Below are 21,489 nucleotides of genomic sequence, written 5' to 3'. Positions count from 1 at the left end.
ACGCCAATTGCTGTAAGATATCCCGGTAGCAAGTCGCGCAACGTCTGCTACACACTGGCTGCAGGACGTGTCCACCAAAGAACAGTCCAAAGCAGCCACTTGGAGACATGTTTTGCCACACACCAGCCCTCTGACGATATCATGTAAGATACCAGGCCGCACTTCAAGGTTTTGAGTAGAGCAGGCTGCTTGCAACAATGGTGTGCTGTCATTCGTCACTCGCCCTCCTTGGGAACTCTGCCATGGATGCGCACGCGATACAGACAGGTGTAGTCTGGGTGCCCATAATTGGACTCCACCTGCAAAAGTGACATCCCAACATCACCTCTGAATGCCGCCGCTGCACACATGATTGTGACCACTGCATGGCATGAGCAGCAAGCAATGTCAGCGTGAGTTGTGGTGCCCCAGCCTCACCTTCAGGCGGATCTGGTCGGCAGGGATTGTGCCATCCAGGGCGACGGTATTCAGCGCCCCTTGAGAGGGATCATACACAAATTCCCCCAGGTCGGTTGGGCCCACGCCCCTGCGCCTCTCCAGCAGGCTCAGCACCGGGCCCTTGCCCTTTGGAGAGAAGCGGAATGCCTCTGAGAGACTTCCCGTCTGCAGCAAAGGCAGTAGCACTCAGTAAATTTCCTTCTGTGTGCCTTAGTTGACAGGAGCAAAAGGAACACGCTAAGCGAATCTGCGGGTCTACAGGACAATTTGTGGGATATAGTGCAAAGCAAGAAGGCCAGTAAGGGCGCACTGACCGCAGACATGTCCTGCGGAGCGCTGCGGATGTCATAGGCAATGGATGTTGGCACATGCTCATAGGTGAGCGCTGTCGGCACGATGGTCTCCCTGAGCTTGATGTCCACGTAGCCCTTGCTGCCATTTAGCGCCAAGCACTCCCCGGGAATCGGCCCGCCTGGCGTCAACAGGTACTGCAAGCACAACACTTGGACTCCTCAGCTACCAAATAGAAGAGAAGCTCACTGCCATTTGCACCTTCACTGGCAGCAAGTTTCCAAGGTCAGCATGCCGCGGTGACCACCTTGTCTGCTTGTGGGTGCACTGCTGTTGCTGCACCAGGCAGTGCCGAGGACAGACGCCTCCACGACCGTGCAGACTCATCATATGGTGACAGCCTTGAGTGCCCCACCACCTTCCCACCAGCGGGATGCAGCGCATAATCCACCAATCCCTGCTCAGCACATGAAGGATCCCCTCAACTGGAGACGCTGCTGAAGTCAGCACATGGGCGCTTGAGAATGTCTTGGCACCAAGGCACTCCGAGTGCCGAGTCAGAGTCTACAGTGGCCGTCAGCTCACCGTCTTGTCTGCAGCGAAGCGAGCCAAGAGTTTCTCCATGCGCTGCTCGGCCATGTTCACGATGAGTGATGGTTCCACCTTCCCTGACAGCTTGGTGTCCTTGTCGCTGCCACCCTGGAAGCTCTGCTCCAGAGCATCCAGTTTTTTCTGTGTTGACTCCAGCCTGCATTTGACATCGTCCGTGAATGATACAACAATTACAAACGCCTGCAGGTGGCCCTTTTTTGTGAGCAACCAACAACATACCTGTCCTCTGTGGTGTGCACTTGACCTTGGGCCGAGTCCAGGGCCTTGACCAGAGCATTGTAGCGCCTGTCTGCCTGCTCAACGCTTGTGAGGATGGTAGAGAGCTGCCTCTTTGTGAGGTCAGGTTGGGAGAATCGAGAGGTCAGCCAAGATGTCAAGACTGCCAGCAAGAGCAGTCCTGCGAGCTGCAGGAGACATGTGTCAGTCTCCAACACTACGATAATTTACAAGCAGAAGCTCTTAATTGGACAGATTAGATAAGCCAGGTACCGTTTTCCAACTTGGCCATGCATGATTCCATGCAGAGCTGACGGTGTCGTGCAATTGCTCGCCCACATGGTTTGCAGCAGCCTTTAGACGCTCGCTCAGCGCTGGCTTTGCTTCATGCTCAAAGTGTCCCTCACCCTCCTCCTGATGGGGTACCTTTGGACGAACGACATCAAAGTCAAACCATGCCATCACGGCGACTTCATTACCTTTTAAATATTATAAATATGCTTCAAAGCCTCTCGTGACTATTGGATATTGGCTTTCTTTACATCTGCTTGGAAGTGACACAAAACAGCAATCGACAGAAGGCGATGAGTCACGGCACAGGTGCAGTGCCTAGAGATTCACAGGTGCTCACTTCTCTCTGCGGCTTGAAGTCTGTCTCAAGAAGACTTGTGGTCTCTGTCACTGCAACTGGCGATGCCGGTCCCAGGGTTGTGAGAGTTGTCCGCCTGGTGGCCCTTCTCGCAACGGTCTGGCCAGTCAAAACCTGGTCCGAGACGTCCTCCCCATCGCTGGCGCTTGCTCGTGTCTGTCTTCGCCGGGGTCTGCCGGCCTTTGTGGTTTCTTTCGAAGCCATCTGCTCAGCTGTCCAAATTCCGCTGCGATGTCAAAGCAGGACAAGAAGGTGATAATACCCTTGGACAAGAATGGCGAGCGCGACGCGTCTGAAGATGTTCTTACGTATCTAAACTCCAAGTTGAGCCTCAAACGACCGCCCACTCAATTAGCCGCTTAAACACACAGCTGCAACGTAGTCAAGAAACGTCCAATCTCACTTGGATATGTACTTGTCTTCGGTGAGGCACAGAGACACAAGCTGTCCGCACACAGTCACTAGGCTACAAATCTTCCCGATCGCACAACTCAAGCCAAGATTTCACGCAACACGGCATCCATAATACAATTGACTTCGATGGTGCGTGCCTGATCAGGCACTTTCAGGCTGCTGACTCGCCTTGGACTGAACTAGATTCCATGACATCCCTCTCAGATATCGGGCCAGAATCATGTGAAAAGGAGTCCATATTACTGTTCTTCTCTCTCTACACTGTACGATCACCAGCAAGCATCCTAAAAATTGAGCATCTACTTGAAGCACTCAATCCATGTACGGGGTTTTGATCTCCAACCCTTTAGATCATAGTGGGAATTGCATGGATTTTGTGGGCAGCAAGACACTCTAGCGCAAGATCATTGAAATCCGCTCAAGCGTGTCAAGTCGGAAAACGCATGCTGCAAAGTGTCCAATAGAAGAATATGCATACAGTCCTTTGGGAGCGAGTAAAGGGCGCTGTATCAACGCTCCCGATACCATTAATCGGGAGGGATGGAGTTTATCGATCACCTGCCGACGAAGAGGATCAGGTCGATCAGGCTTTCAGGCATGCACAGGAAAGGGAGGAAAATCTAGAGGAACCTCTCATACAGAGCACCAGCGCCGTCAGGTAGCCTGCGATCCTCAATGAGAATATCTCAAAGAGTTTTTGCTTGCAAAGCGCAATGACATGCTGGTCATGCTGGCATGACCTGTACCTAGGTCAAGTGCATCCTCCTGGGAGTGGTGGGACCTCCAGGGCAGTGGCGTGATCAAATATTCTCACATCTGTTCATTGCTCTTGTATGCAGCGGGGAGCCTGATATCGAAGAGGCTGCTGAGCCTGCAGAAAGTGCACCTGCCAAGGATGCTGGGTCCAGCATACCTTCAACTGTTTTCAACCTCACTAATACCATCATCGGAGCTGGTGAGGAAATTATGGTTGTCTTTGGGCTGAGGATGCTGAATCTTGTCAGTCCCTATATCTGTATTGTCGACCAAAGCACAGCCGCATCCGACAATGTGTCCCCTTTGCAGGCATCATGGCGCTCCCACAAGCTGTGGCTACACTGGGGGTCGTGCTGGGCAGTCTGCTTATTGTTCTTGTGTACATTCTTTCCTACGTCACCATTGACATCCTGGCCAGGTTGGTCCACCCTTCTCAAGCTTTGTCAACCTGTGCCTGCGTAATCTCCTCAAAAGCCCGTGCGGATGCTTGCGAAGTAATGATCTAATGAGGATCTGCTCTGCAGGGCAAGCGAGCGCTCTGGGAAATGGACTTTTGGCGAGCTGATCAACTCATACCTTGGCAGAGCAGGGTCCGAAACACTGCGATTTTTCATCATCATCAACAACGGAGGTGAGTGACAGGCTGCTCAATGTGCGTCTGTCTGCAGAGAACTCATCAACAGGGCATGTGTCTGCTGATATCTGCTTCCAGCCTGAGAGCATGGGGCTCACACCTGTTCTCAATGCAGGGCTGCTGATCACCTACACCATCATGCTGGGAGATGTCTTGGTGGGCAAGGCCCCTGAGTACAATGGAGTCATACCGAACCTGACTGGCATTCATACGGGCGACTTATGGTATCTGGATCGCCGCTTTGTGGCAAGTTTCTGCCTTGTCTCCCTTGTTCTTTACAAAGCAATCCACCGCTTTCTCCGTGTGCTGCTAGCTTCATCATCACATATTGAGAATTGCAGCTTCATGCAGGTGGCAATGGTTGTCGTCATTCTCCTGCTGCCCCTTACTCTGCAGAGGTGGGTCAACTTCACTTTTTTGCTGCATGCTGATGCTGAAGCCTACTGCTTGTGCAGTGAGCTCCACAAATTCAGCAGAGACTGCTGTATGATCAACTTTGTGGAATTTAGCTCAAGGGAATACTTCATGCCAAGCTGCTGAGCAGCAATGCATGCGTGCAGGTCTCTGAAGTCTCTGGCCTGGGCGGGTGCTGTCGGCCTGTTCCTGGCGTTAGGCTTCTCGTCGCTGACAGTCGCGCTGGTGGTCCTGGCCGGGCTGCAGGGCCGGCTGGGCAACATATCCTGGCTGCCTAACCCAGACCTCACCGGCCCAGACCTGAAGGACAAAGTCCTGGGCGTATTCTCCACTCTGCCTGTCATCGCCCTGGCCTACGTGTGCCACTACAACGTGCACCCGCTGGTGTGACACCCGCTGTCTTTGCCCTGCTACACTACTCCCAGCACAGCTTTTGAGATACCCTCCCCTGCAAAAGCTCATTTTTTCTACTTGTTTGCAAAAAGTCTTGTAGTACTCAGCTAAAGATGGGGCTGTGCAGCTGCGGGAGCTCAAGGCATACTCGCACAGGCGCTGGGCCATCGTCCTCCACTGGTCTCTGGGACTCTGCACGGTGCGCTCCTGCTGGGCTAGCATAATCAAGGTATACTTCTTGTCCTGACAATTGACAAGAAGCTTTTGGGCCCCATCATCGACTGATCTGATGCTGGGGTGCTGCCAGGTCTTCTACGTCATCATTGGCGTGGGCCTGTACCTGGTCTTCCAGGATGACACCCAGTCTGACGTCCTCCTGAACTTCAGTGTGGACTCTCTAGGGCCCCTCGTGGGCGACGGCGTGGCAGAGGCCATCACTTACATTGTGTGGCTGGGGTATGTGCCGCCCTTTGGTGGCATGGAACATGTGGAATCAAGCAGAGCTCTATCTTGTAGAGGATGTTTGCATACTTGAAGATGACGGGCTCTCTGTGCTTGCAGGTATGCTTTCAATCTGATTGTCACCTATCCCATGATCCAGTGGGGCCTGCGGGAGGTGTGTCCAGCCCCCCAGAAATTATTACAAAGTCAGCTCGCATCAATTTCACTGGGGTGCCATTTATTGCGGTCTGATGCACGCATTGCAGTGATTTCCTGTGCTCATCTTACAAGTGTCTGCGCAGGTCATTGCCGAGATCGTGTTTGGCGCTCCAACAGTCTCGACTGTCCCGTGGGCGCTGATCACCGTTGTAATACTGGTTGTAACATACGCCATCGCCATGGTCGTGCCCAACATTTGGCCAGTCATGGTGAGCATGCCTGCCATGCTGATTGCTGCTGTGCGCTGCTGCTGAAACACAAAGTTTCCCTTTCATATAGGCCTAAAGCCGATGACAAGCAATGCGAACTCTGTACCACTAGCAGTTGTGGGTCCCCCAGTGAAGAGAGGTCCTCAATGGGATATCCTCATGGCAACTGAGATCGGACTGATATTGCGCTGCAGACCATCACTGGCGCGACGGCTGCTGTGGCGATTGGCTGGATATACCCTGCCCTGATCCTCATGAAGACCGAGGGACCGAGGTCCTGGGCACGCAGGGCCGGCGCCACAATTGTCATCCTTCTGGGCCTCGTCACTGCTGTTGTGGCGGTGTGGAGCATCCTGGGGCCCTATGTCTCCAAGATGTGGGGTCACTAGCTCCTGACGGGTTGGGGGACTAGTAGGGCTGGAAAGTTTGTGTGTTCCTTTATGTACTTTGTGTATCTGTTATGAGCTGATCAGAGCTTGTGAGGGCTGTTGCATGTCACGAAGCTTGCCCAGTTGAATTGGGCCAGTCATCTCTGTCGCTCGCTCTGCCTTCATGTCTGGTTTTCTTTTACATGAGTTGGACAGTTTGCTGGAAGCTGGTCTCACCGGCAGACCTCTTCAGTATTCCCATCACAGAATTGAATCACATGCCTCATGATGCCATCATGGTATTGCCATGCACCTGCAATCACTCTTGACAAGTGGTTGTCACAAGTCATTGACTCGCGGACTCTTGAGCTCGCAGTGTGAATCATATTGGCAGGTGCGGCGGTACTACCGGTATACCGTACTGTGACGCAATTAATGACGAATATTCTGCATGCAGTCCAGCTGGCAGCTGCAATGATTTTGCGCGGGCAAACCGCCACCGTGTCACCCTATATAGTTGGGTGACCATATATGGGTTGCTGTTCACCACCAATAAGTTTCAGTAGTAATGTGATTGCCCATATCAGCAATTATGAACAATTTTTCTGTCGTCACCATCACCTTCACATTAGTTTTGTCTCAGACGGTGTTCACATCTGTGCAATGTCTTAGATTTCATATTTCCCCTGTGCATTCAAATTTTCCCTTCAGCTCGTAGCGAATCAACAGTCGGTATTGAATTCTCAACACTACTTGTCCTTGGATAAGGTGCTTCTCATTAAGTACTTTGGAAACGATTACAGTACTGTCATCAGTGGAGCTTATAGCTTCGAAACATGTACGCGCGTCCCCTCAGCTTGTCTGTCTGACATCTCAGCATCGAAGTGCTGTGCGCTAGAAACTTATTGGGGCAGATCCATGTCGCAAAAAGATTTAATGCTAGATAATATTAGTTTGCATTGGTTTTGACACCAGGGTCTTGTTGCTTGCACAGGGGAAAAGGTGGGTATGCAGTAGGAGAGGTATATTCGATCCAGCCGCTTGTCAATAACCGACAACCCATAGAGAAACCCCCCTTTACAATCGGCACACTCAGGAAGGCAATTCCGCAGCACTGTTTCAAAAGGTCACTTCTCACATCGTCTGCGTACTTGGCCGCAAATTTGGCAGCGGTTGCTCTTCTCTACGTTTGCAGCACTGCGATTGACACTCTGCCAACCTGGGCACGGCTGATATCGTGGCCTTTGTACTGGTTTTGCCAGGTAATGATAATTGCTGAGGTCTTTTGAATGCCTGCTGCTTGCATGGGATATCACGACGCGCCGATCACTTACCACTGGGAGTTGATCATCAGGGTTTCCTCAATTACTGATGGTTCCTGATTTGCTGCAACGTTAGGATTTTACAATGCGTATGTCTGTGGCAGGGAGCTGTATGTACGGGTGTCTGGGTGATTGCTCACGAGTGTGGGCACCAGGCCTTCAGCGAGTCACAGTTGGTGAACGATGCAGTGGGGCTGGTCTTACATTCGTGCCTGCTGGTCCCTTACTATTCATGGTGCGTTCATTTCAAAGGATATTTTCCCTTTCTGTTCTACACATTTCTGGACTTTGTGTGTCTTTTTGGAGTATAGGGTGGCAAGGTGCCTCTCTATTTTGTGCTGACTGGCCATCACGTTTTACCAAACAGATGGTGTCACGCAAACGATAGTGACATGTGATGATGACATGGCCTAATGCGCTGCAGGAAGCATTCACACAGGAGGCATCACTCCAACACTGGCAATGCAGCCAAGGATGAGGTGCGGGTCTTGTCCTCAGAATGTGTGGCAGACAGGGTCACTAGGCATATCAGCACCTGGCCGCTCTCCTCCATGTCACAGCTAACATGTGGCTGCTTTGCCAGGTGTTCGTTCCAGATGTCAGGCCTGTGGATCATGAGGAGATGAGCTTCAGAACGCTCGGCCCTGTCCGGCTGCTGGAGATCCTCTTTGTCTTGACAGCTGGCTGGTGCAGCCCCTCCTCCCTCTCCTAATACTGAAGAAACCACTTCTTTAATGCTGGCTATTTGCCTTGCATGTCCTTGATCATTAGGGTTGGTCCGTTTGCCCATATGAGTATCTGTGATTTGATTAAATTCCCTCAGGCCGTTGTACCTGCTCTTCAATATGTCTGGCCGCGAGTATGAGTCATGGGCAAACCACTTCAGCCCCTACTCGCCCATCTACAGCCGCCGCGAGCGCAGCGAGATTCTTATCAGCGACATTGCTCTGGGCCTGGCCTTCGCGGGCCTCTCTTGGCTGGGCAGCACCTTCGGCTGGCTCTGGCTCCTCAAGGTGCATTGCTTACCCAACAGACCAACGTCCTATGCATGCCGTGAACCTCCTGCCATGGAAGTCTTGAGAGCCTCCTTTCTCTGGTCATGCTCAAGTGGTTCTAATGCATCCATGTGCTCACAAGCAGCACTGGCACATTGGACCATCTTGAACATGGCAAAGTGCTTGAAAGAGTGCATGGGTCCAACGCATGCTATTCCTTGCCACGCTCCCCTGGGTCTGACAGAGATACACTGTAAGCACAGCAGCAGTCGCATCATAGATCAACGGGCCATGAATTTTTTTGAAGTCAAGTTTTGATCTAGAGCCAAATTTCAAATCTTGTAAATGTATTACGGAACAACTGCCATATGCCAGCCATATGTGTAAAAACTTGTTGGCAAATCCAAGGGGATTTTGCAGTGGAGTCTGCAATGAATTCAGTCTGGCATGGTGATGGCGCAGTGTGTGATCGCGAGCAGCAGTGGGCTCAACAGACTTGCGGAAAAGCCTCCAAATCAGACTCTGGATCTCAACCCAACATTAGAATTCGATGAGTGCTGGAAAATCCGGAAATGCATGACATTGTGCGGGGCTGGCGCAGGTGTATGTGGCGCCCTACCTGGTAGTGAACGCGTGGCTGGTGTGCATCACGCTGCTGCAGCACACGCACCCGGCGCTGCCGCACTACAGCGACACCGAGTGGGACTGGCTGCGCGGCGCCCTCTCCACCGTCGACAGATCCTATGGGCCCCTGGACGTCGTGTTCCACCACATTGCAGACACCCATGTAGCCCACCACCTCTTCTCCACCCTGCCCCACTACCATGCGCAGGTGCGTATCCCTCACTCACCTCATACATCGGTCATTTGATCCTTGGAACTCTGTCATGCTGCCAACTAGATTGGTCCGCATGTGGGCACTGGTCGACATACTTTCAAGTCTCTACTCTTCGTCCATCCATGCATTTGCTGTTGTTTCAAGCCCCAGGGCCCTGTTTTGCAGCTTGATTTGCATTTGGGTAGGCCATAACAAGCATGGGACACATAGCCTCTGGCGCTCCTCTAGATTGGGCGGACTAAATATATGTGCACCCTGTCTCTGCATCTTCGGTGCCTTCCACTCTGCCCAACTACCATATGCAGGCACGCCAGTCCTGCATGAGCCTCCTCTGCGTCTGCGAATCCTTTGTGCCTCCATGGAGGCTCCTGTGAAAGAAGACTTCTCCTACAGAGGAACATCTGTGTGAGATTTGGAGCTGGAAAAAAGTTGTTTCAAGGGATTATCACGATCGATTTGTTCGACTGATCTGCTCAGGGTTTCGTATAAGAAGCTTCAAGAAGTGTGTCATGTCTGCAGGAGGCGACAAGGGCGCTGATCCCTGTGCTTGGGAAGTACTACATGCACGACAGCCGCAGCGTGCCACGAGCCATCTGGGAGGACAGGCAGGCCTGCCGCTGGGTGGCGCCGGACAAGGACACCCCAGGCAGCGGAGTGTTCTGGTTCAAGCAGTTCAAGGAGCAGAAGAAGTCCGACTAGGTTCCCCTCATTCTAGGCAGGCTCTGTGTAGGCCAGTACGTCCTGTGAGGGCCCCTTGCTGAAGGCTGCAGCTTTCTTAAATGCAAGAATCGTGGATCTTCACGGTCAATTTCATACTGAAATTGTTAGATGTAGCTCAGAGGTGTCTCTCTGGAATTGGCGTTGAAGCGCTGCCGTTGTGCCCGGCTGCCAGCTTCTAGAGCTGTTTGTTGCCACATGGCATGTGCAACTGCATTGAAATGGCCTCGTTTGAAGGTATGGCATGGCAAGGTTTCTTGACATTGGAGAAAAAGGCATTGTTTCTTGATATTTAAGGAAAAGGCAGGAGGGCTCTGCACAAGCATACGTCTTGGAGACTCCTTCTTGTATATCAGGGTCTTAGTAGGCTTCATTGGTACATATCATGTCTGTGCTATAGGCACGAAAGAATGTGTGAACAGGGCTGGATAGGGCTTTTGTGGCTGCAATTCTTTCAGAGGTTGATTCCTCCATGGTAAGCACCAGTGTACATCAAACTCCTGATCAGCGGATGATGCTTGAGTCTACCCTTGTGCTTGAGAGCTGATAGCAGTACTGTTAGTGTAGTGCAATTGAACCATCCTTCTACTGTCAAGGTGACATGCATGGTGATGCAGAACGGTTATTCCATGTCTGCCTCAAGGCGCTAGCGCCCTCACCTGGACAAATGTGATGAGATCTCGAAGAAGACGATTCCAAGTATCCCAATGACCTAAAATTGAAGTGCCTGATTTATTTGAACAGTCCTACTGCATAGGAGTTGCGTCAGGATAGAAGGTGTCCATAGTGGCAAAGCAGGAATGTTTTCTGCAGTGTGATAAGTGTAAAGCCACAGTGAGAAATTTGTTTTACGCAGTATGGCTCGTCACTTGAAAATATTTCAATGTATTTATATAACCCAGTCTTGAGAGGTCTGAATTTGAGTGAGCTTCCTATATGCTGCAGGAATCACCCTGCATCAGTATGGACACTGTGCTACAGTGCATAAAATGACAAGCCTGGCTTCTTGCAGCCCCAGCACTTTCCAATTATGTGTTCCCTACAAGGCGTAGGCTAGCAGCATGTCTAAGAGCATTCACAAGTCACGGACTCTAATGCAAATCACTGATCTGCATGCAAGCAGTTAATTCTCCCCACGACAAATCTGCTCTAAATCACTTAATAAGATGTTGCAGCGGTGATTGAAGTTTTCTCCCACTGATGCAGCCGCCAATGCAACTTGCACTGAGCAAGAGCCTCATAAAATCAAAGGCGCTCATTTGGTGCTCTAATCCTCAAAGCGCAGGTGTGAGCCTGCAGGTGCCGGGAAGCCGCGCAGCAGAGTGCGACCGGCGCTGGGGCTCTCCACGGCCTCACCCTCCTCAGTGAAGTGCATGTGGCGGCCGGCAGCAACGGGAATGCCGCGCAGAGGCTCCTTCGACTCCACCTATCACATCAAACAAGCAGTCTCACCCTGTGCGCACCCTGGAGGTCTTTCCTTGTCTGCCAGGTTGATTGGCAGGAAAAAGGGGGCACAATTCATCCGTAAATCACTGGGCCTCAGGTACCGACATGATCTGCTACATGTTCCAACTCGAAGGGGCGCATCCAGCTTTCCATCCAGCGTATGTTTAGTGAGACCTTGTTCAGAATTACATGCTGTGGTCTGGGGTGTATTGAAACGTGTTCTTTTCATTCATTGCTGAGCATGTGAACAAATTACAAAGCCAGAGAACAGGTTCTGTACTAGGGATGCTGGTGCTTGCCTTGGGAGCAATCAGCAGGTCGTCAAGCGCCTTGCAGAGAGCAGAGCTGGCCTCCTCCGACTCTTCAGCATCTGCCACGCAGACGGCGCCAGTGTACATGGTTGTGTCGCTGGCCTTGCTGTCGCTGGAAAGGCCAGGCAGCACCTTTGGCTTGGCGGCCGCTGCCTTCAGCTCCTGCTTGATCTGGCGCAGCGACCTGCCGCGGCACCAATGACTCATGAGCAACTGTGCAGCCTTGCAGAGATACTTTGCTGCCTGGACTGCAAAAGTTACAGTTGCAATGCATGTTGCCCACCTGGGATCAAATGGCGTGGTGGGCTTGATCGCGGATTTGACAGCGTGCTTGGATGCCTTCGCCACAGGTTTTGCAGCCTGCGGCGCAAGTTCACTGCTTGCCTCAGCTGCTGCATCCCATATTCTATTCTACACAACGGCGTCCATGCCACAAATTTCCCATGTAATTGCGTTTACTCAGGCACACTCACCACCGGGACTGTCTCACTGATGTATGGTGACCCGTCCATCTGCCAGCGCTCATCATCCTTCTCAGTGGTCAGCATCGCCTCGTCTCCGTCCCCTTCCTGCACATCACCCACAAGACATGCATGGATGACAAATTAGAAAGGGAGGTGAAGCAAAGCCTGCCTTAATTCATGCCTTACTGTGCATTTCACGAAGTCCTGCTCACCTTGTCTGTGACAGTCTCAGTGAGAGCAATGGCATTGACCACCACCTCAGCGACAGGCGTGGGCACATGTGGGGTTGCAGGCTTGGGCTCTGCTTCAGGCACTGCGTTCTCCGTGGCCACAACGGACTGTGCGGGGGCAGTCTCGATGCGCTGTGGGGTGATGAGCATTTCCTCATGGATGCTCTGCTGGACTTTCTTGACGGCTGCGGCCACCTCAACAGGCTGTGGCACTGCATCTTCTGCCTTGGCAGCGACCGGCTCCTTGGAGACAGCAGAGACTGGCTGAGTGCGCATCGGTGTGATGTGCATCTCGGCCTCCATGTTCTCCTCAATGGTGGTGTACTCCTCCAGGAGCTGCTTGACAATGTTGTCCTCGTGTGGGATGTCAGCCGCTATGGCATCCAGTTTGACATCGTCGTTCACCACGGCCCCTGCTGATAATGAAAGAGCTTCTCGGTGCTTGTGTACGCAAAATTCATGGGTGAGAACCTGGACCAGTGCAGTGCTTGGCAAAATCACCTCCTGAGATTGTGGCTCCAATAGGATCGTCTTCGACGGTCACAGGATTGTCGGCATTCTCCTCCTTGTCCTGCCAGCATGCAAAGCATGAGCAAGCCAACTTCCAAAAGGGACGACTGTGCGGAGGCGAAAGAGATGCTGATTCTCAGATCTCACCTCTGAAGCATCATTTGTGCGGTCAAACAGGGCAACGCGAGGCAAAGGTGTTCCAAGGTCCTTTCCAAGACGGCTGCTGCGCGGCCTGATCTCTGTGCCGAAAGGCTTCACCAGGGCTGCATCGGACACAGCAAAAAATTGAAGCTTAGCTTAACTCAATTTTGTAGCATACGGTATGTAAGAAATCTGCACTATCCAGGTACTTCAGTGCAGTCAAATTTGGGCATGCATGGGAAGTCGCTCACGTGTACCAGTTGTCCTGGCCCGGCTTCTTGTCAATCTGCCTTCTGTGTTCATTGCAGGCTTCTCAGGTGAAATTTCAAGCGGAGATCTGATTACTTACACAAGGAGCTGCCCTGATGGAGTGGCAATAGGACTCAGCAGGACAGACAGGTGTAAGGAGGAGTACGTTCTGCAGGGGCCGATGTGCAGGCTCGGGAACTTTTCACTTTTGAAGTTGTTAAACAAAATCTATGCACTGTAAGAAAATCCTTTCTGACCTTCACAGATTCAAACCGGGGGCGCTGGCTGCCACGCTGGCAATGCCAGCATGGCATGTGCATGACGATGACGATCTCTCGATGGTTCTATTCAGAGAACATCGGCTAAAATTCTGATGATTTCTGCGTCTCTTAATTTATCTATCAAAGGCTTTTCAGATAGCCAGGCTATCTCCGTTCACCCTTGCGCAAATGGATGCAGAATAGCCTGCACCACCCCTCAGAACCCATTTCCTAGACGCATATAACATTTTACATGCGATGCGATACTAAACACATCTCGAAAATTTTCAAGATGCAATTTTATGCAGCGGGATCGATGGGGAGCTTGCTTGAGGCTGGCGTGCACCCTGCCGATGTTGTATTCTACAGAGAGGGGCAAGGCCCCAAGCTCTGTGCCTCGCTGGAAGAGTCGATCTCACAGATTTTAGCAGAAGATACACAATTCCTGGAGGACATGGAAGGTAGGACGTCCTTTCAATTCCACATGTATGTATCAAGATGCAGACGCGGTGTGGTGAGGGCTGTCTGTTGTGCACGTAGATGACAGAGGCTGCGATCTCACATTCAATGACTTCCCCGTTGTGAGGCACTCGACGAGCCCTCAGAGCTTGCATGAGGTACAGGTGAGCCAGGCCTGGCATTGGTCCCCTCGGATGGTTTCCATTGTCACTGTCAATTGTTATTACCTGCAGGCAAGGATACATTCTGAGACACTTTTGCCATGCAGACTGATTGCCTCACAGAGAGGGGGGAAGATCAGATCGACCCGAAATACAACAATTTCTCAGAAGAGGCAATCAGGCCAGCCGAAACAACAGGCCAGCATGAATCAGAGATCTCGGACGTTGCGCAGCATGCAAACGGGGCAATGCCTGCCATACACCCAGCAAATTCGACAGGTGAGCAGCCTTACAGCTGTGTGCAATCCATTAGCTGCAAGCGGACTTTGCTATTTTCGTTCAGATTTTTGAAGGTGTGCATTGGGCTTTCAGGCAGATTTCCTGCTCCTACAACTGCAGATGGACAGCGTGAGCCCGCTTACAGCCGTCGGGCAGCGCCAGGGCCTGCTCCCTTCCAGGTTCCCATCGCACCTGGCAGCAGACCGCGCCTCGGCAAGAAAGCAGCGCCAGAGAGGCAGAGAGCCGGCGGCTTTGTCGCCCCGCGCCCCCTCCAAAGGAAGCCCATGGCTGGTGGCAACCCGAGGGAGGCACCTGCCTTCAGTGTGCCAAGTGTGGCTGCGGACATGGGCCAAGCTGCCGGCCCTCCTGATGTGCCAGCGGGCGTCTTCTCCTTCCTGGGAGGCAAGCAGATCACCATCAGCAGCGCAGCACAGCAGAGGGCTGCAGCGCTGTTGCAGCAGATCCAGAATGACGCTGGGGATGACTATCTAGATGCTCCCTGCATGCAGCTCATCGCAGCGGAACCAGCACGGCAGGAGCAGATGCCAGTGCCTGCCGCAGAGGAATGCCCGAGCAGGCATCATGCCCCATATGAACCTGCACCAGCGGAGGAGAGCAGTCAGAAGCCCATGGAAGCCATTGGCAGCGAGGCTGGCCCAGACCACACCGTTGAGGCTGGCCGAGAGCCTGCCATAGCTGCAGGGCAGGACACCCTACGGCAGCAGATGGCAGAGGCTGCGGATGAGGATGCGCACAGGGCAAGTGATGCGACTCAGCTGGCGCCAGGGGCGCTCGAGGGCATCCCCATGTCGAGCTGGGAGGAGACCCAGCAAGTGTGCACCATGGCTGTTGTGCCAGACACACTGGTCATTGACCAGCCGGCAGGTGAAGGAGGCTGCGAGGCGCTCGGCGAATGCGAACCCAGCAACAGACAGAATGCGAGCCAGCACTCAGCTAATGACTCCCACGGTATGGCAGAGCACGCAGAATGGGGTCCTGTGGAGCAGACTCAGATCCTGGATCAGCCGTCCCCCGTCCAGCAAGGGGAGCCAGGCAGTGCAGATGCTGCAGATGGCCACCCGCGCGCTCCCTTGGAAGAGCCCAGAGGAGAGGAGGTTGCGCCCACTCAGCACCTCGACAACATGCCACAGATGGACAAACAGATCAGCCTTCATGCAGCAGCAGAACCATCCAGTGAGGCTGCTGGAAATGAAGGGGTGCAGAAGAAGCCCAGCGTGCCATGCTCGCCAATCGCGCATAGGACACCCTCAGCTGGTGCTGGCCTACAGGAGGTGGAAAAAAAGACAGCCTCCACACCGGCAGCAGATGTGGCGAAAAATGCCCCGGAGGCAGCCGCCAGCGATGCAGTATGTGGCAGCGGGGCGAGCCAGGAAGCAGGGGAGGTGGAAGCAGCACACCTGCTTCATGTGGCAGCGCAGTGTGGCGCTGGGGAGGGCAGTGGGAAGCATGAGAAAGAGAGGAATGCTGTAAGCTGTGGACTTAGTCCAGCACGCACAGCAGTGGTGGTGGGTGCAACTTCTTGCAGAGGCTCGCAGGCAGGCCTGGGGGAGCATGCTGGGGAGGAGGCTACCACTGACTCTGTGCCAGTGCCTATGGAGAGGCATAACACCGAACACCAGCCAGCACAAATGTCTCAGAATGGCCCAGCAGAGCCTACAGGAGAGGCGGACTGTGTGGCAGGGCTCATGGGGCACATGTCGCCAGACAATGACGAGAGGCAGCTCTCACCTCACCAGGGCCCACATCAACCGCCAGCCACCTTCTCGTTTGCCACGGCGTCAGGCAAAGCGGTGCCGGTGTCAGCCGCAGCTCTGGCACAAGCGGCAGCCTTGTTCGGGAGCAGTCCATTGCAGCAGAAGCACCAAGCCGGCGCACCCCGCATGTTTGCAACGGGCTCCGGAAAGCCGGTGCACATCGCCGCCGACAAGCTGGCCTGTGCTCAGGATTTCCTGGGCTTTGCTGAGGAGGATGCTGGCCCAGGGCAGGGGCCCGCTGCTCCTGCAGATGACTGCTCCATGGGCGTGGATGAAGCTGAGGCAGCCCCTTCTGGGTGGGCAACCGGCTCGGGCAAGAAGCTGCAGGTCGATGCCGCGAAGCTAGCTGCTGCTCGCGCGCTCCTGTCCGGTGCTGCTGGGGAAGCCTGCACCACGGGGGATCTCAGCAGCGCGTCAGCTGACAGGCAGGGAGAACAGCAAATCCTTGCGGATGCTCAGTCGCCTGAAAAGAAACGCTTCAAGCCGGCAGCACACAATGAGAATGACGCGGCTGTCTGCAAGAGATCCATGTCTCCTGTGCCAGGCAGGGTGCGCAGATCTCACACCTTCACTTTGCTGCCTCTATGCTTCTCCTGGCACCGACTGCTGCACTCTCCACATGATATTCAAACGACCCTTATGGTGTGATTCTGAGTGTATGCAATGTCATGCAGCTTCAGGCGGGGAATGTGCCAGCATCACCTCACACACCAGCAGGCCTCGCCGCAAGGCCCCCCGAACTGCAAGATCACCCGATGACAACGCCCGCTGCAGAGCAGAGTGGCCCAGGGCCTGCATTCACGAGCAAGGGGCCGGCAGAGCTGCCTGCACTGGGAAGCAGGAAAGCTTCCGGCAGCAGGATGGGGGCAGCACGGCCGCCCTCCTCGGGGCTCAGCAAGACCACAGCCCGCAGCGGCGGCGGCTTCAGGGCGCCACGCAGCAAGTTTGCGACTCCCATGCGCAAGCTCGCCCTGAAACAGGTGCGCCACACTCAGCAGAAATGTCCAATTCCAAGAGCCCGCAGTGCATTTGTCGTGAGTGAAGATTGAGAGTTGGGTGCCATAATCAATTGCCAGGTGTGGATAAGATGGGGATAGAGCCATGTGATGTGCCACAAAAATCGACAGTGACGTAAAATCTCTAGAGAAGGGGCAGGCTGCATGCCATGGACAAGCTGACTTAAGGGAAATCAGGAGGGGACTCCTTTATTTTTAAGAAGACAACTTGCATGTGTTGCAGGACATGGCAAAGGCGGGCACTCCCAGCCGCCTGCAGGCCGCGAGCGTGCCCGTGGCCCCCCGGGTGCCGCTGCACAGTTTAGAGGGGACCCTGGCTGGCAAGCTCCTGGCGTCGCTGCCGGTTGGGACCTCTATGTGCCCACAGGAGGACGCCAGTGCTGTTTCCGAGGCTGTGCTTGAGCTGGACAGCACCACTGCAACTGACCTCACACTCACAGCCTTCGAGGTTCTTTTCACTCCACCCCTCGATCGACACCGCCTGTTGCTTCAGCACCACAAGAAAGAAATGAAGCTCATTTCACAAAATCATGCTGCAGCCCCAGTGACATTTAGGAACCCAGTGACTCATAGGACAGATGTTGAGGAATTACAGTGATGACAGGGCGTGGGGAAGGATGGCGAGCGCTTGGGGCATGCTGAGTTTGCTGCGCTGCTGCATGCTGCCGGGGCTGAGCAGCAGTATGCCTCGGTAGCCTGGGTGACGAATCACTTCCGCTGGGTGGTGTGGAAGCTGGCCTGCTACGAGCGCCAGTTCCCCGCTCACCTGGCCGGCCGCATGCTCACTCCTTCTCTTGTGCTGGACCAGCTCAAGTACAGGTATTGCCCTGCTGCACTGCCTTTTGCTCTTTATGTGATTGTGACTCCCATCGTGTGCCGTTCTGATGCTACAAGTCCTCCTCTGCTCTAGCAATGTGAAGGATGCAACTGATGGTGCAAATTGCTGCAGAATAGCGCTGTGATGTTCCTGCAGGTATGAGCGTGAGTTTGGGCAGGGGCATCGGTCTGTGCTGAAGAAGGTCTTGGAGCAGGATGAGGCTCCCCAGCGCCCCATGGTGCTCTGCATGGCAGCTATCCTCCAGCGCCACCCAGGTAATAACCAACTCCTCAATGTCTTAAAATGATGTCTGCATTGCTTGTAATCACATGCATGCATGCACGCAGCACCAGCATGCGCAGAGGGTGTGCAAGTAGTAGTCGATATGACCGCGCTGTGCAAGTAGTGGTCATATCGACTACTACTTGCACCAGTTAGAACCAGTTAGAACCAGTTAGATATCGCACGTGTGCAGGGGAGGAAGGCAGGCAGGACAGCTCCGAGCAGAGGCAGGTGGAAGTGACAGATGGTTGGTACAGTGTGCGCGCCACGCTGGACGCGGGGCTGTCCAGGATGCTTACAGAGCAGAAGCTGCGCATCGGTGATCCCCAGTGCTCTCAGTGCAAACACAGCATTCACAGCACCTTCAGCAACAAGTGCTTGTCAAGGGCATCACAAGAACTCTGACCACCAAATATATGCAAACTGATGCAGGCACCAAGATGCGCGTGTCCGGGTCGGAGCTGACTGCCGGCTCGCCGTCAGAAGTGCTGGAGGCCTCTCGCAGCTGTTTCCTGCACCTTCACTACAACGGCTGCCACAGGTGGTTGCCCCAACAGTCTTACGCATATCACTGCTCTGTGTGGCCCCAGCTTCTTTATTAGCTTGGTGTTGAGTTGTGGAGATTATTCACAGCACCATGCCTTTCATGACAGCCTCCTCAGAGCACCTGAGCAGCTCATGAGGTTCTAGCAATCGTGGTACAGTGTAGGATGCAAACACTAGTGGGTGTAAAGGATCTTGAATGCAAAGATGGCGTGGCAGCAGCCGATCTGCTGGCTAGAGGTGTAACAGAGAGCCAAGAGTCATGGGATGCGCGCAGGGTGGCGGAGGCAATGCCGCTGGGCTGGACGGTCAGCCGCAGCGTGATAGTTCCCCTGGGGGCCGTGCGGCCGGGCGGCGGCACGGTGTCGCGCACATGCGTCGTGGTGCAGCGCATATTCCCGGCGCTGTACAGGGACCGCATGTCGGACGGCCGATACCTGCGCCGCACGCCCCGCGCCAAAGCCGTGGCCGACCGCCTCTCGGAGGGGGGCATACAACAGGTGCCGGATTCAAATTTGCAAAAAAATATGGACGAACGTATGGGTACTGCAGAGTTGTTCTTCTTGCGCTGGCTGCGCGCAGAGAGTGGTGAGCAAGAGGTGCTGGGGTGATGTGTTGCCAGGCGGAGGAAGCTTCGGCATCTGCCGTGGCTGCAGAAGAGAGGGAGCACTGCAGGCAGATCATTGCAGACGCTAAGGAGGGCTCCAGCCTGCCAAAGGGTGCGCTGAAATCTGCAAATACATGTAGCAGTCATTCAGATGCATCGATTTTAGAGACGCTGTCCGACTGCAGCCGACTGGATGAGGTGGTAAAGAGGTTGTGCTTCTCCAGGTGCCCTCGTGTATGCTCAAGCGCTCATGGCTGAGGAGGGCCACGCAGACTCAGCAAAGTCCTTCGGCAGTGACAGTCGCGCAGATCATGACAGGTACGGATACAGAGGATGCTTTTACAATGGCAATTCTCAGCTCTCAGAATTTATTGAGATTGGCTATAGCACCATTGGTTTCCCACAGGTACCAGAGCATGCGGCAGCAGGCAATGCAGGCACGGAGGGAAGCAATTCTGAACGCAGACCTGCCTGCACGAGGCCTGCATGTGGAGAGATCCATCCGCCAGATCTCCCTGCTGGTGTCCGCCGTTCTGCATAGGGTGAGACCAAATTGATAAGCTTCTAGCAAAACTGACAGCAATTTCTACAAATCGTAAGGGGCGTGCTCTGTGAGGAATAAATCTGCACTTGAGAAATTTAAATACTTGACCCCTGGGTAAGGCAGCTTTAGAGGGATCTGCATCCAGGTCTGACCTTCCAGATCAGATCTGCATCTGGCAGACAGAGTTTCTACTCAAAGGCGCAATGTGTTGTGGTGCAGGAGGCATGCAGTGATGTGGAGCGTGCGTGTCAGACAAGGGCAGTGATTGAGGTGAGCAACCCGGATGAGGATCTAGAGCGCATCACCGAGGGCAGCATGTGGGCAGTCTCCGACCTGGCCGCCCCTGACATGCACCGGGGCATTCTGCTGCTGCGCGCCTCTGCCCGCTCGCACTGGCAGCCTCTGGCCTCCCACACAGGGCCCCAACCGTACGTACTCCTCTCGAGAGCTCTGCGGATAGTGATGCTCAAGTTTGATTTTCAAGATTGTTTTTTTTTCAAGTTTGGTTTTCCAGGTTTTTCACTTTTTAAAGCTGTGAGCAGGGGAGTGTTGGGAGGATCGATTGTAAATGTTGTATTCTGACAGTGTGGCATTGCGCAGGCTGATGCATGCGTACAGCGCGCGTCAGACAGTGCAGCTGCATTCCTTGGGGCACCTGCAGCCTGGACATGATTTTGACTGCCATGGCATTGTGCTTGGTGCTGGTGAGAAGCAGCTTCTAGGTGAGTGCTCTGTTGCAACAATTGTCTTGGTGCCTAATGTGAGCAGGCTGCCATTTTAGGTCCAATATCTGCCAGTGATTAGCTGACGGACATTAGTATGAAGTTTACGCATGTGTTTGCTCGCATGCAGGCAAGCAGTCGAGCCAATGGGTGTTTGTGGCGGATGAGAGCTGCAGTCAGGGGAGCACCATCCTCGCCATACATCTGCAGGCTCAGCCTGAAGCCGTGGACTTCCTCGATGGCAGAACAGATACCAACAACATCATCACGCTCATGTGCGACTCTTACACACAAGCTCATCCTTGCTGCAGAACAAATAGTAATGCCTGCGTCTCACGCATGCACTTGCGCGCAGTACTGTGCATTGCAAGTCCCAAGTGCTCCCCTGGTTACAAGCTACAGTATCATACTGGATGATGCCTTGCATAGTGTGCGAACGTATCCTGAATGTGCTGCACTGGTGTGGGCAGGAATCTGCGCATGCGCGACTATGACAACACCAATTGCCTGTGGCGGGCAGACGGCGATGAAACGACGGGCATCAGCCTGCACCCTGCGCAGACCGCGGCCAGCATCTGCAAGCCCGGCAGCAGGCTGCACCAACTGGCAGCCTGGGCACAGGGCGCCTCTCCCCTGCTCTCATCACTGCGCCAACAGGTGGAGCGGCTTCTGGCAATCGGCTGATGTCTGCCCACTGTGTAGACCAAGCCTGGCATTCTTTGCAAGTGTACCATCAGAGGTCCAGAA

At 53.9% G+C, this 21,489-nt stretch overlaps 5 protein-coding genes across 5 annotated transcripts; 3 read left to right on the top strand and 2 right to left on the bottom strand.

The window, feature by feature from the left end:
* Nucleotides 1-215: 215 nt before the first annotated feature.
* Nucleotides 216-2,019, bottom strand: COCSUDRAFT_83473 (hypothetical protein; the record flags this gene model as incomplete). Its single annotated transcript, XM_005647003.1, has 6 exons — nucleotides 216-299; nucleotides 418-603; nucleotides 753-926; nucleotides 1,315-1,477; nucleotides 1,561-1,738; nucleotides 1,965-2,019. The coding sequence occupies 6 exons, from the start codon at nucleotides 2,017-2,019 to the stop codon at nucleotides 216-218; spliced, it is 840 nt and encodes a 279-aa protein (XP_005647060.1).
* A 1,671-nt stretch (nucleotides 2,020-3,690) lies between these two features.
* Nucleotides 3,691-6,272, top strand: COCSUDRAFT_66605 (hypothetical protein; the record flags this gene model as incomplete). The annotated part of the gene is made up of 9 exons (XM_005646886.1): nucleotides 3,691-3,794; nucleotides 3,901-4,007; nucleotides 4,126-4,234; nucleotides 4,571-4,808; nucleotides 4,945-5,016; nucleotides 5,125-5,273; nucleotides 5,379-5,433; nucleotides 5,561-5,686; nucleotides 5,881-6,272. The coding sequence occupies 9 exons, from the start codon at nucleotides 3,691-3,693 to the stop codon at nucleotides 6,073-6,075; spliced, it is 1,155 nt and encodes a 384-aa protein (XP_005646943.1). The 3' UTR covers nucleotides 6,076-6,272.
* Nucleotides 6,273-6,790: 518 nt separating this feature from the next.
* COCSUDRAFT_53798 (delta12 fatty acid desaturase) lies at nucleotides 6,791-10,765 on the top strand. The gene is made up of 8 exons (XM_005646885.1): nucleotides 6,791-6,892; nucleotides 7,049-7,316; nucleotides 7,481-7,611; nucleotides 7,801-7,855; nucleotides 7,960-8,063; nucleotides 8,200-8,389; nucleotides 8,973-9,203; nucleotides 9,729-10,765. Coding segments are annotated over exons 1-8 (1,161 nt in total). The 5' UTR covers nucleotides 6,791-6,890; the 3' UTR covers nucleotides 9,909-10,765.
* A 26-nt stretch (nucleotides 10,766-10,791) lies between these two features.
* Nucleotides 10,792-13,586, bottom strand: COCSUDRAFT_66603 (hypothetical protein; the record flags this gene model as incomplete). The annotated part of the gene is made up of 7 exons (XM_005646884.1): nucleotides 10,792-11,352; nucleotides 11,642-11,867; nucleotides 11,967-12,043; nucleotides 12,157-12,252; nucleotides 12,360-12,790; nucleotides 12,879-12,948; nucleotides 13,551-13,586. 7 exons carry the CDS (start codon nucleotides 13,584-13,586, stop codon nucleotides 11,194-11,196), a joined length of 1,095 nt encoding a protein of 364 aa, XP_005646941.1. The 3' UTR covers nucleotides 10,792-11,193.
* A 267-nt stretch (nucleotides 13,587-13,853) lies between these two features.
* COCSUDRAFT_56086 (hypothetical protein) lies at nucleotides 13,854-21,426 on the top strand (the record flags this gene model as incomplete). The annotated part of the gene is made up of 17 exons (XM_005646883.1): nucleotides 13,854-13,998; nucleotides 14,281-14,436; nucleotides 14,530-16,760; nucleotides 16,886-17,191; nucleotides 17,451-17,675; nucleotides 17,832-18,046; nucleotides 18,201-18,319; nucleotides 18,520-18,645; nucleotides 18,759-18,867; nucleotides 19,147-19,369; nucleotides 19,492-19,588; nucleotides 19,701-19,794; nucleotides 19,883-20,018; nucleotides 20,240-20,448; nucleotides 20,621-20,742; nucleotides 20,873-21,017; nucleotides 21,213-21,426. 17 exons carry the CDS (start codon nucleotides 13,854-13,856, stop codon nucleotides 21,424-21,426), a joined length of 4,872 nt encoding a protein of 1,623 aa, XP_005646940.1.
* Between the last annotated feature and the right edge of the window lie 63 nt (nucleotides 21,427-21,489).

The sequence above is a fragment of the Coccomyxa subellipsoidea genome (genome assembly GCF_000258705.1).
Source record: "Coccomyxa subellipsoidea C-169, whole genome shotgun sequence".
NCBI lineage: Eukaryota > Viridiplantae > Chlorophyta > Trebouxiophyceae > Coccomyxaceae > Coccomyxa > Coccomyxa subellipsoidea.
This window is presented reverse-complemented; position numbering and strand designations above follow the sequence as displayed.

What these genes read in the sequence shown, in the direction of transcription:
- COCSUDRAFT_53798 (XM_005646885.1), top strand. An exon ending in CTTTGTACTGGTTTTGCCAG is followed by an intron (nt 7,317 to 7,480) that starts GTAATGATAATT and finishes TGTCTGTGGCAG; the next exon opens with GGAGCTGTATGTACGGGTGT. An exon ending in TTTGTCTTGACAGCTGGCTG is followed by an intron (nt 8,064 to 8,199) that starts GTGCAGCCCCTC and finishes AAATTCCCTCAG; the next exon opens with GCCGTTGTACCTGCTCTTCA.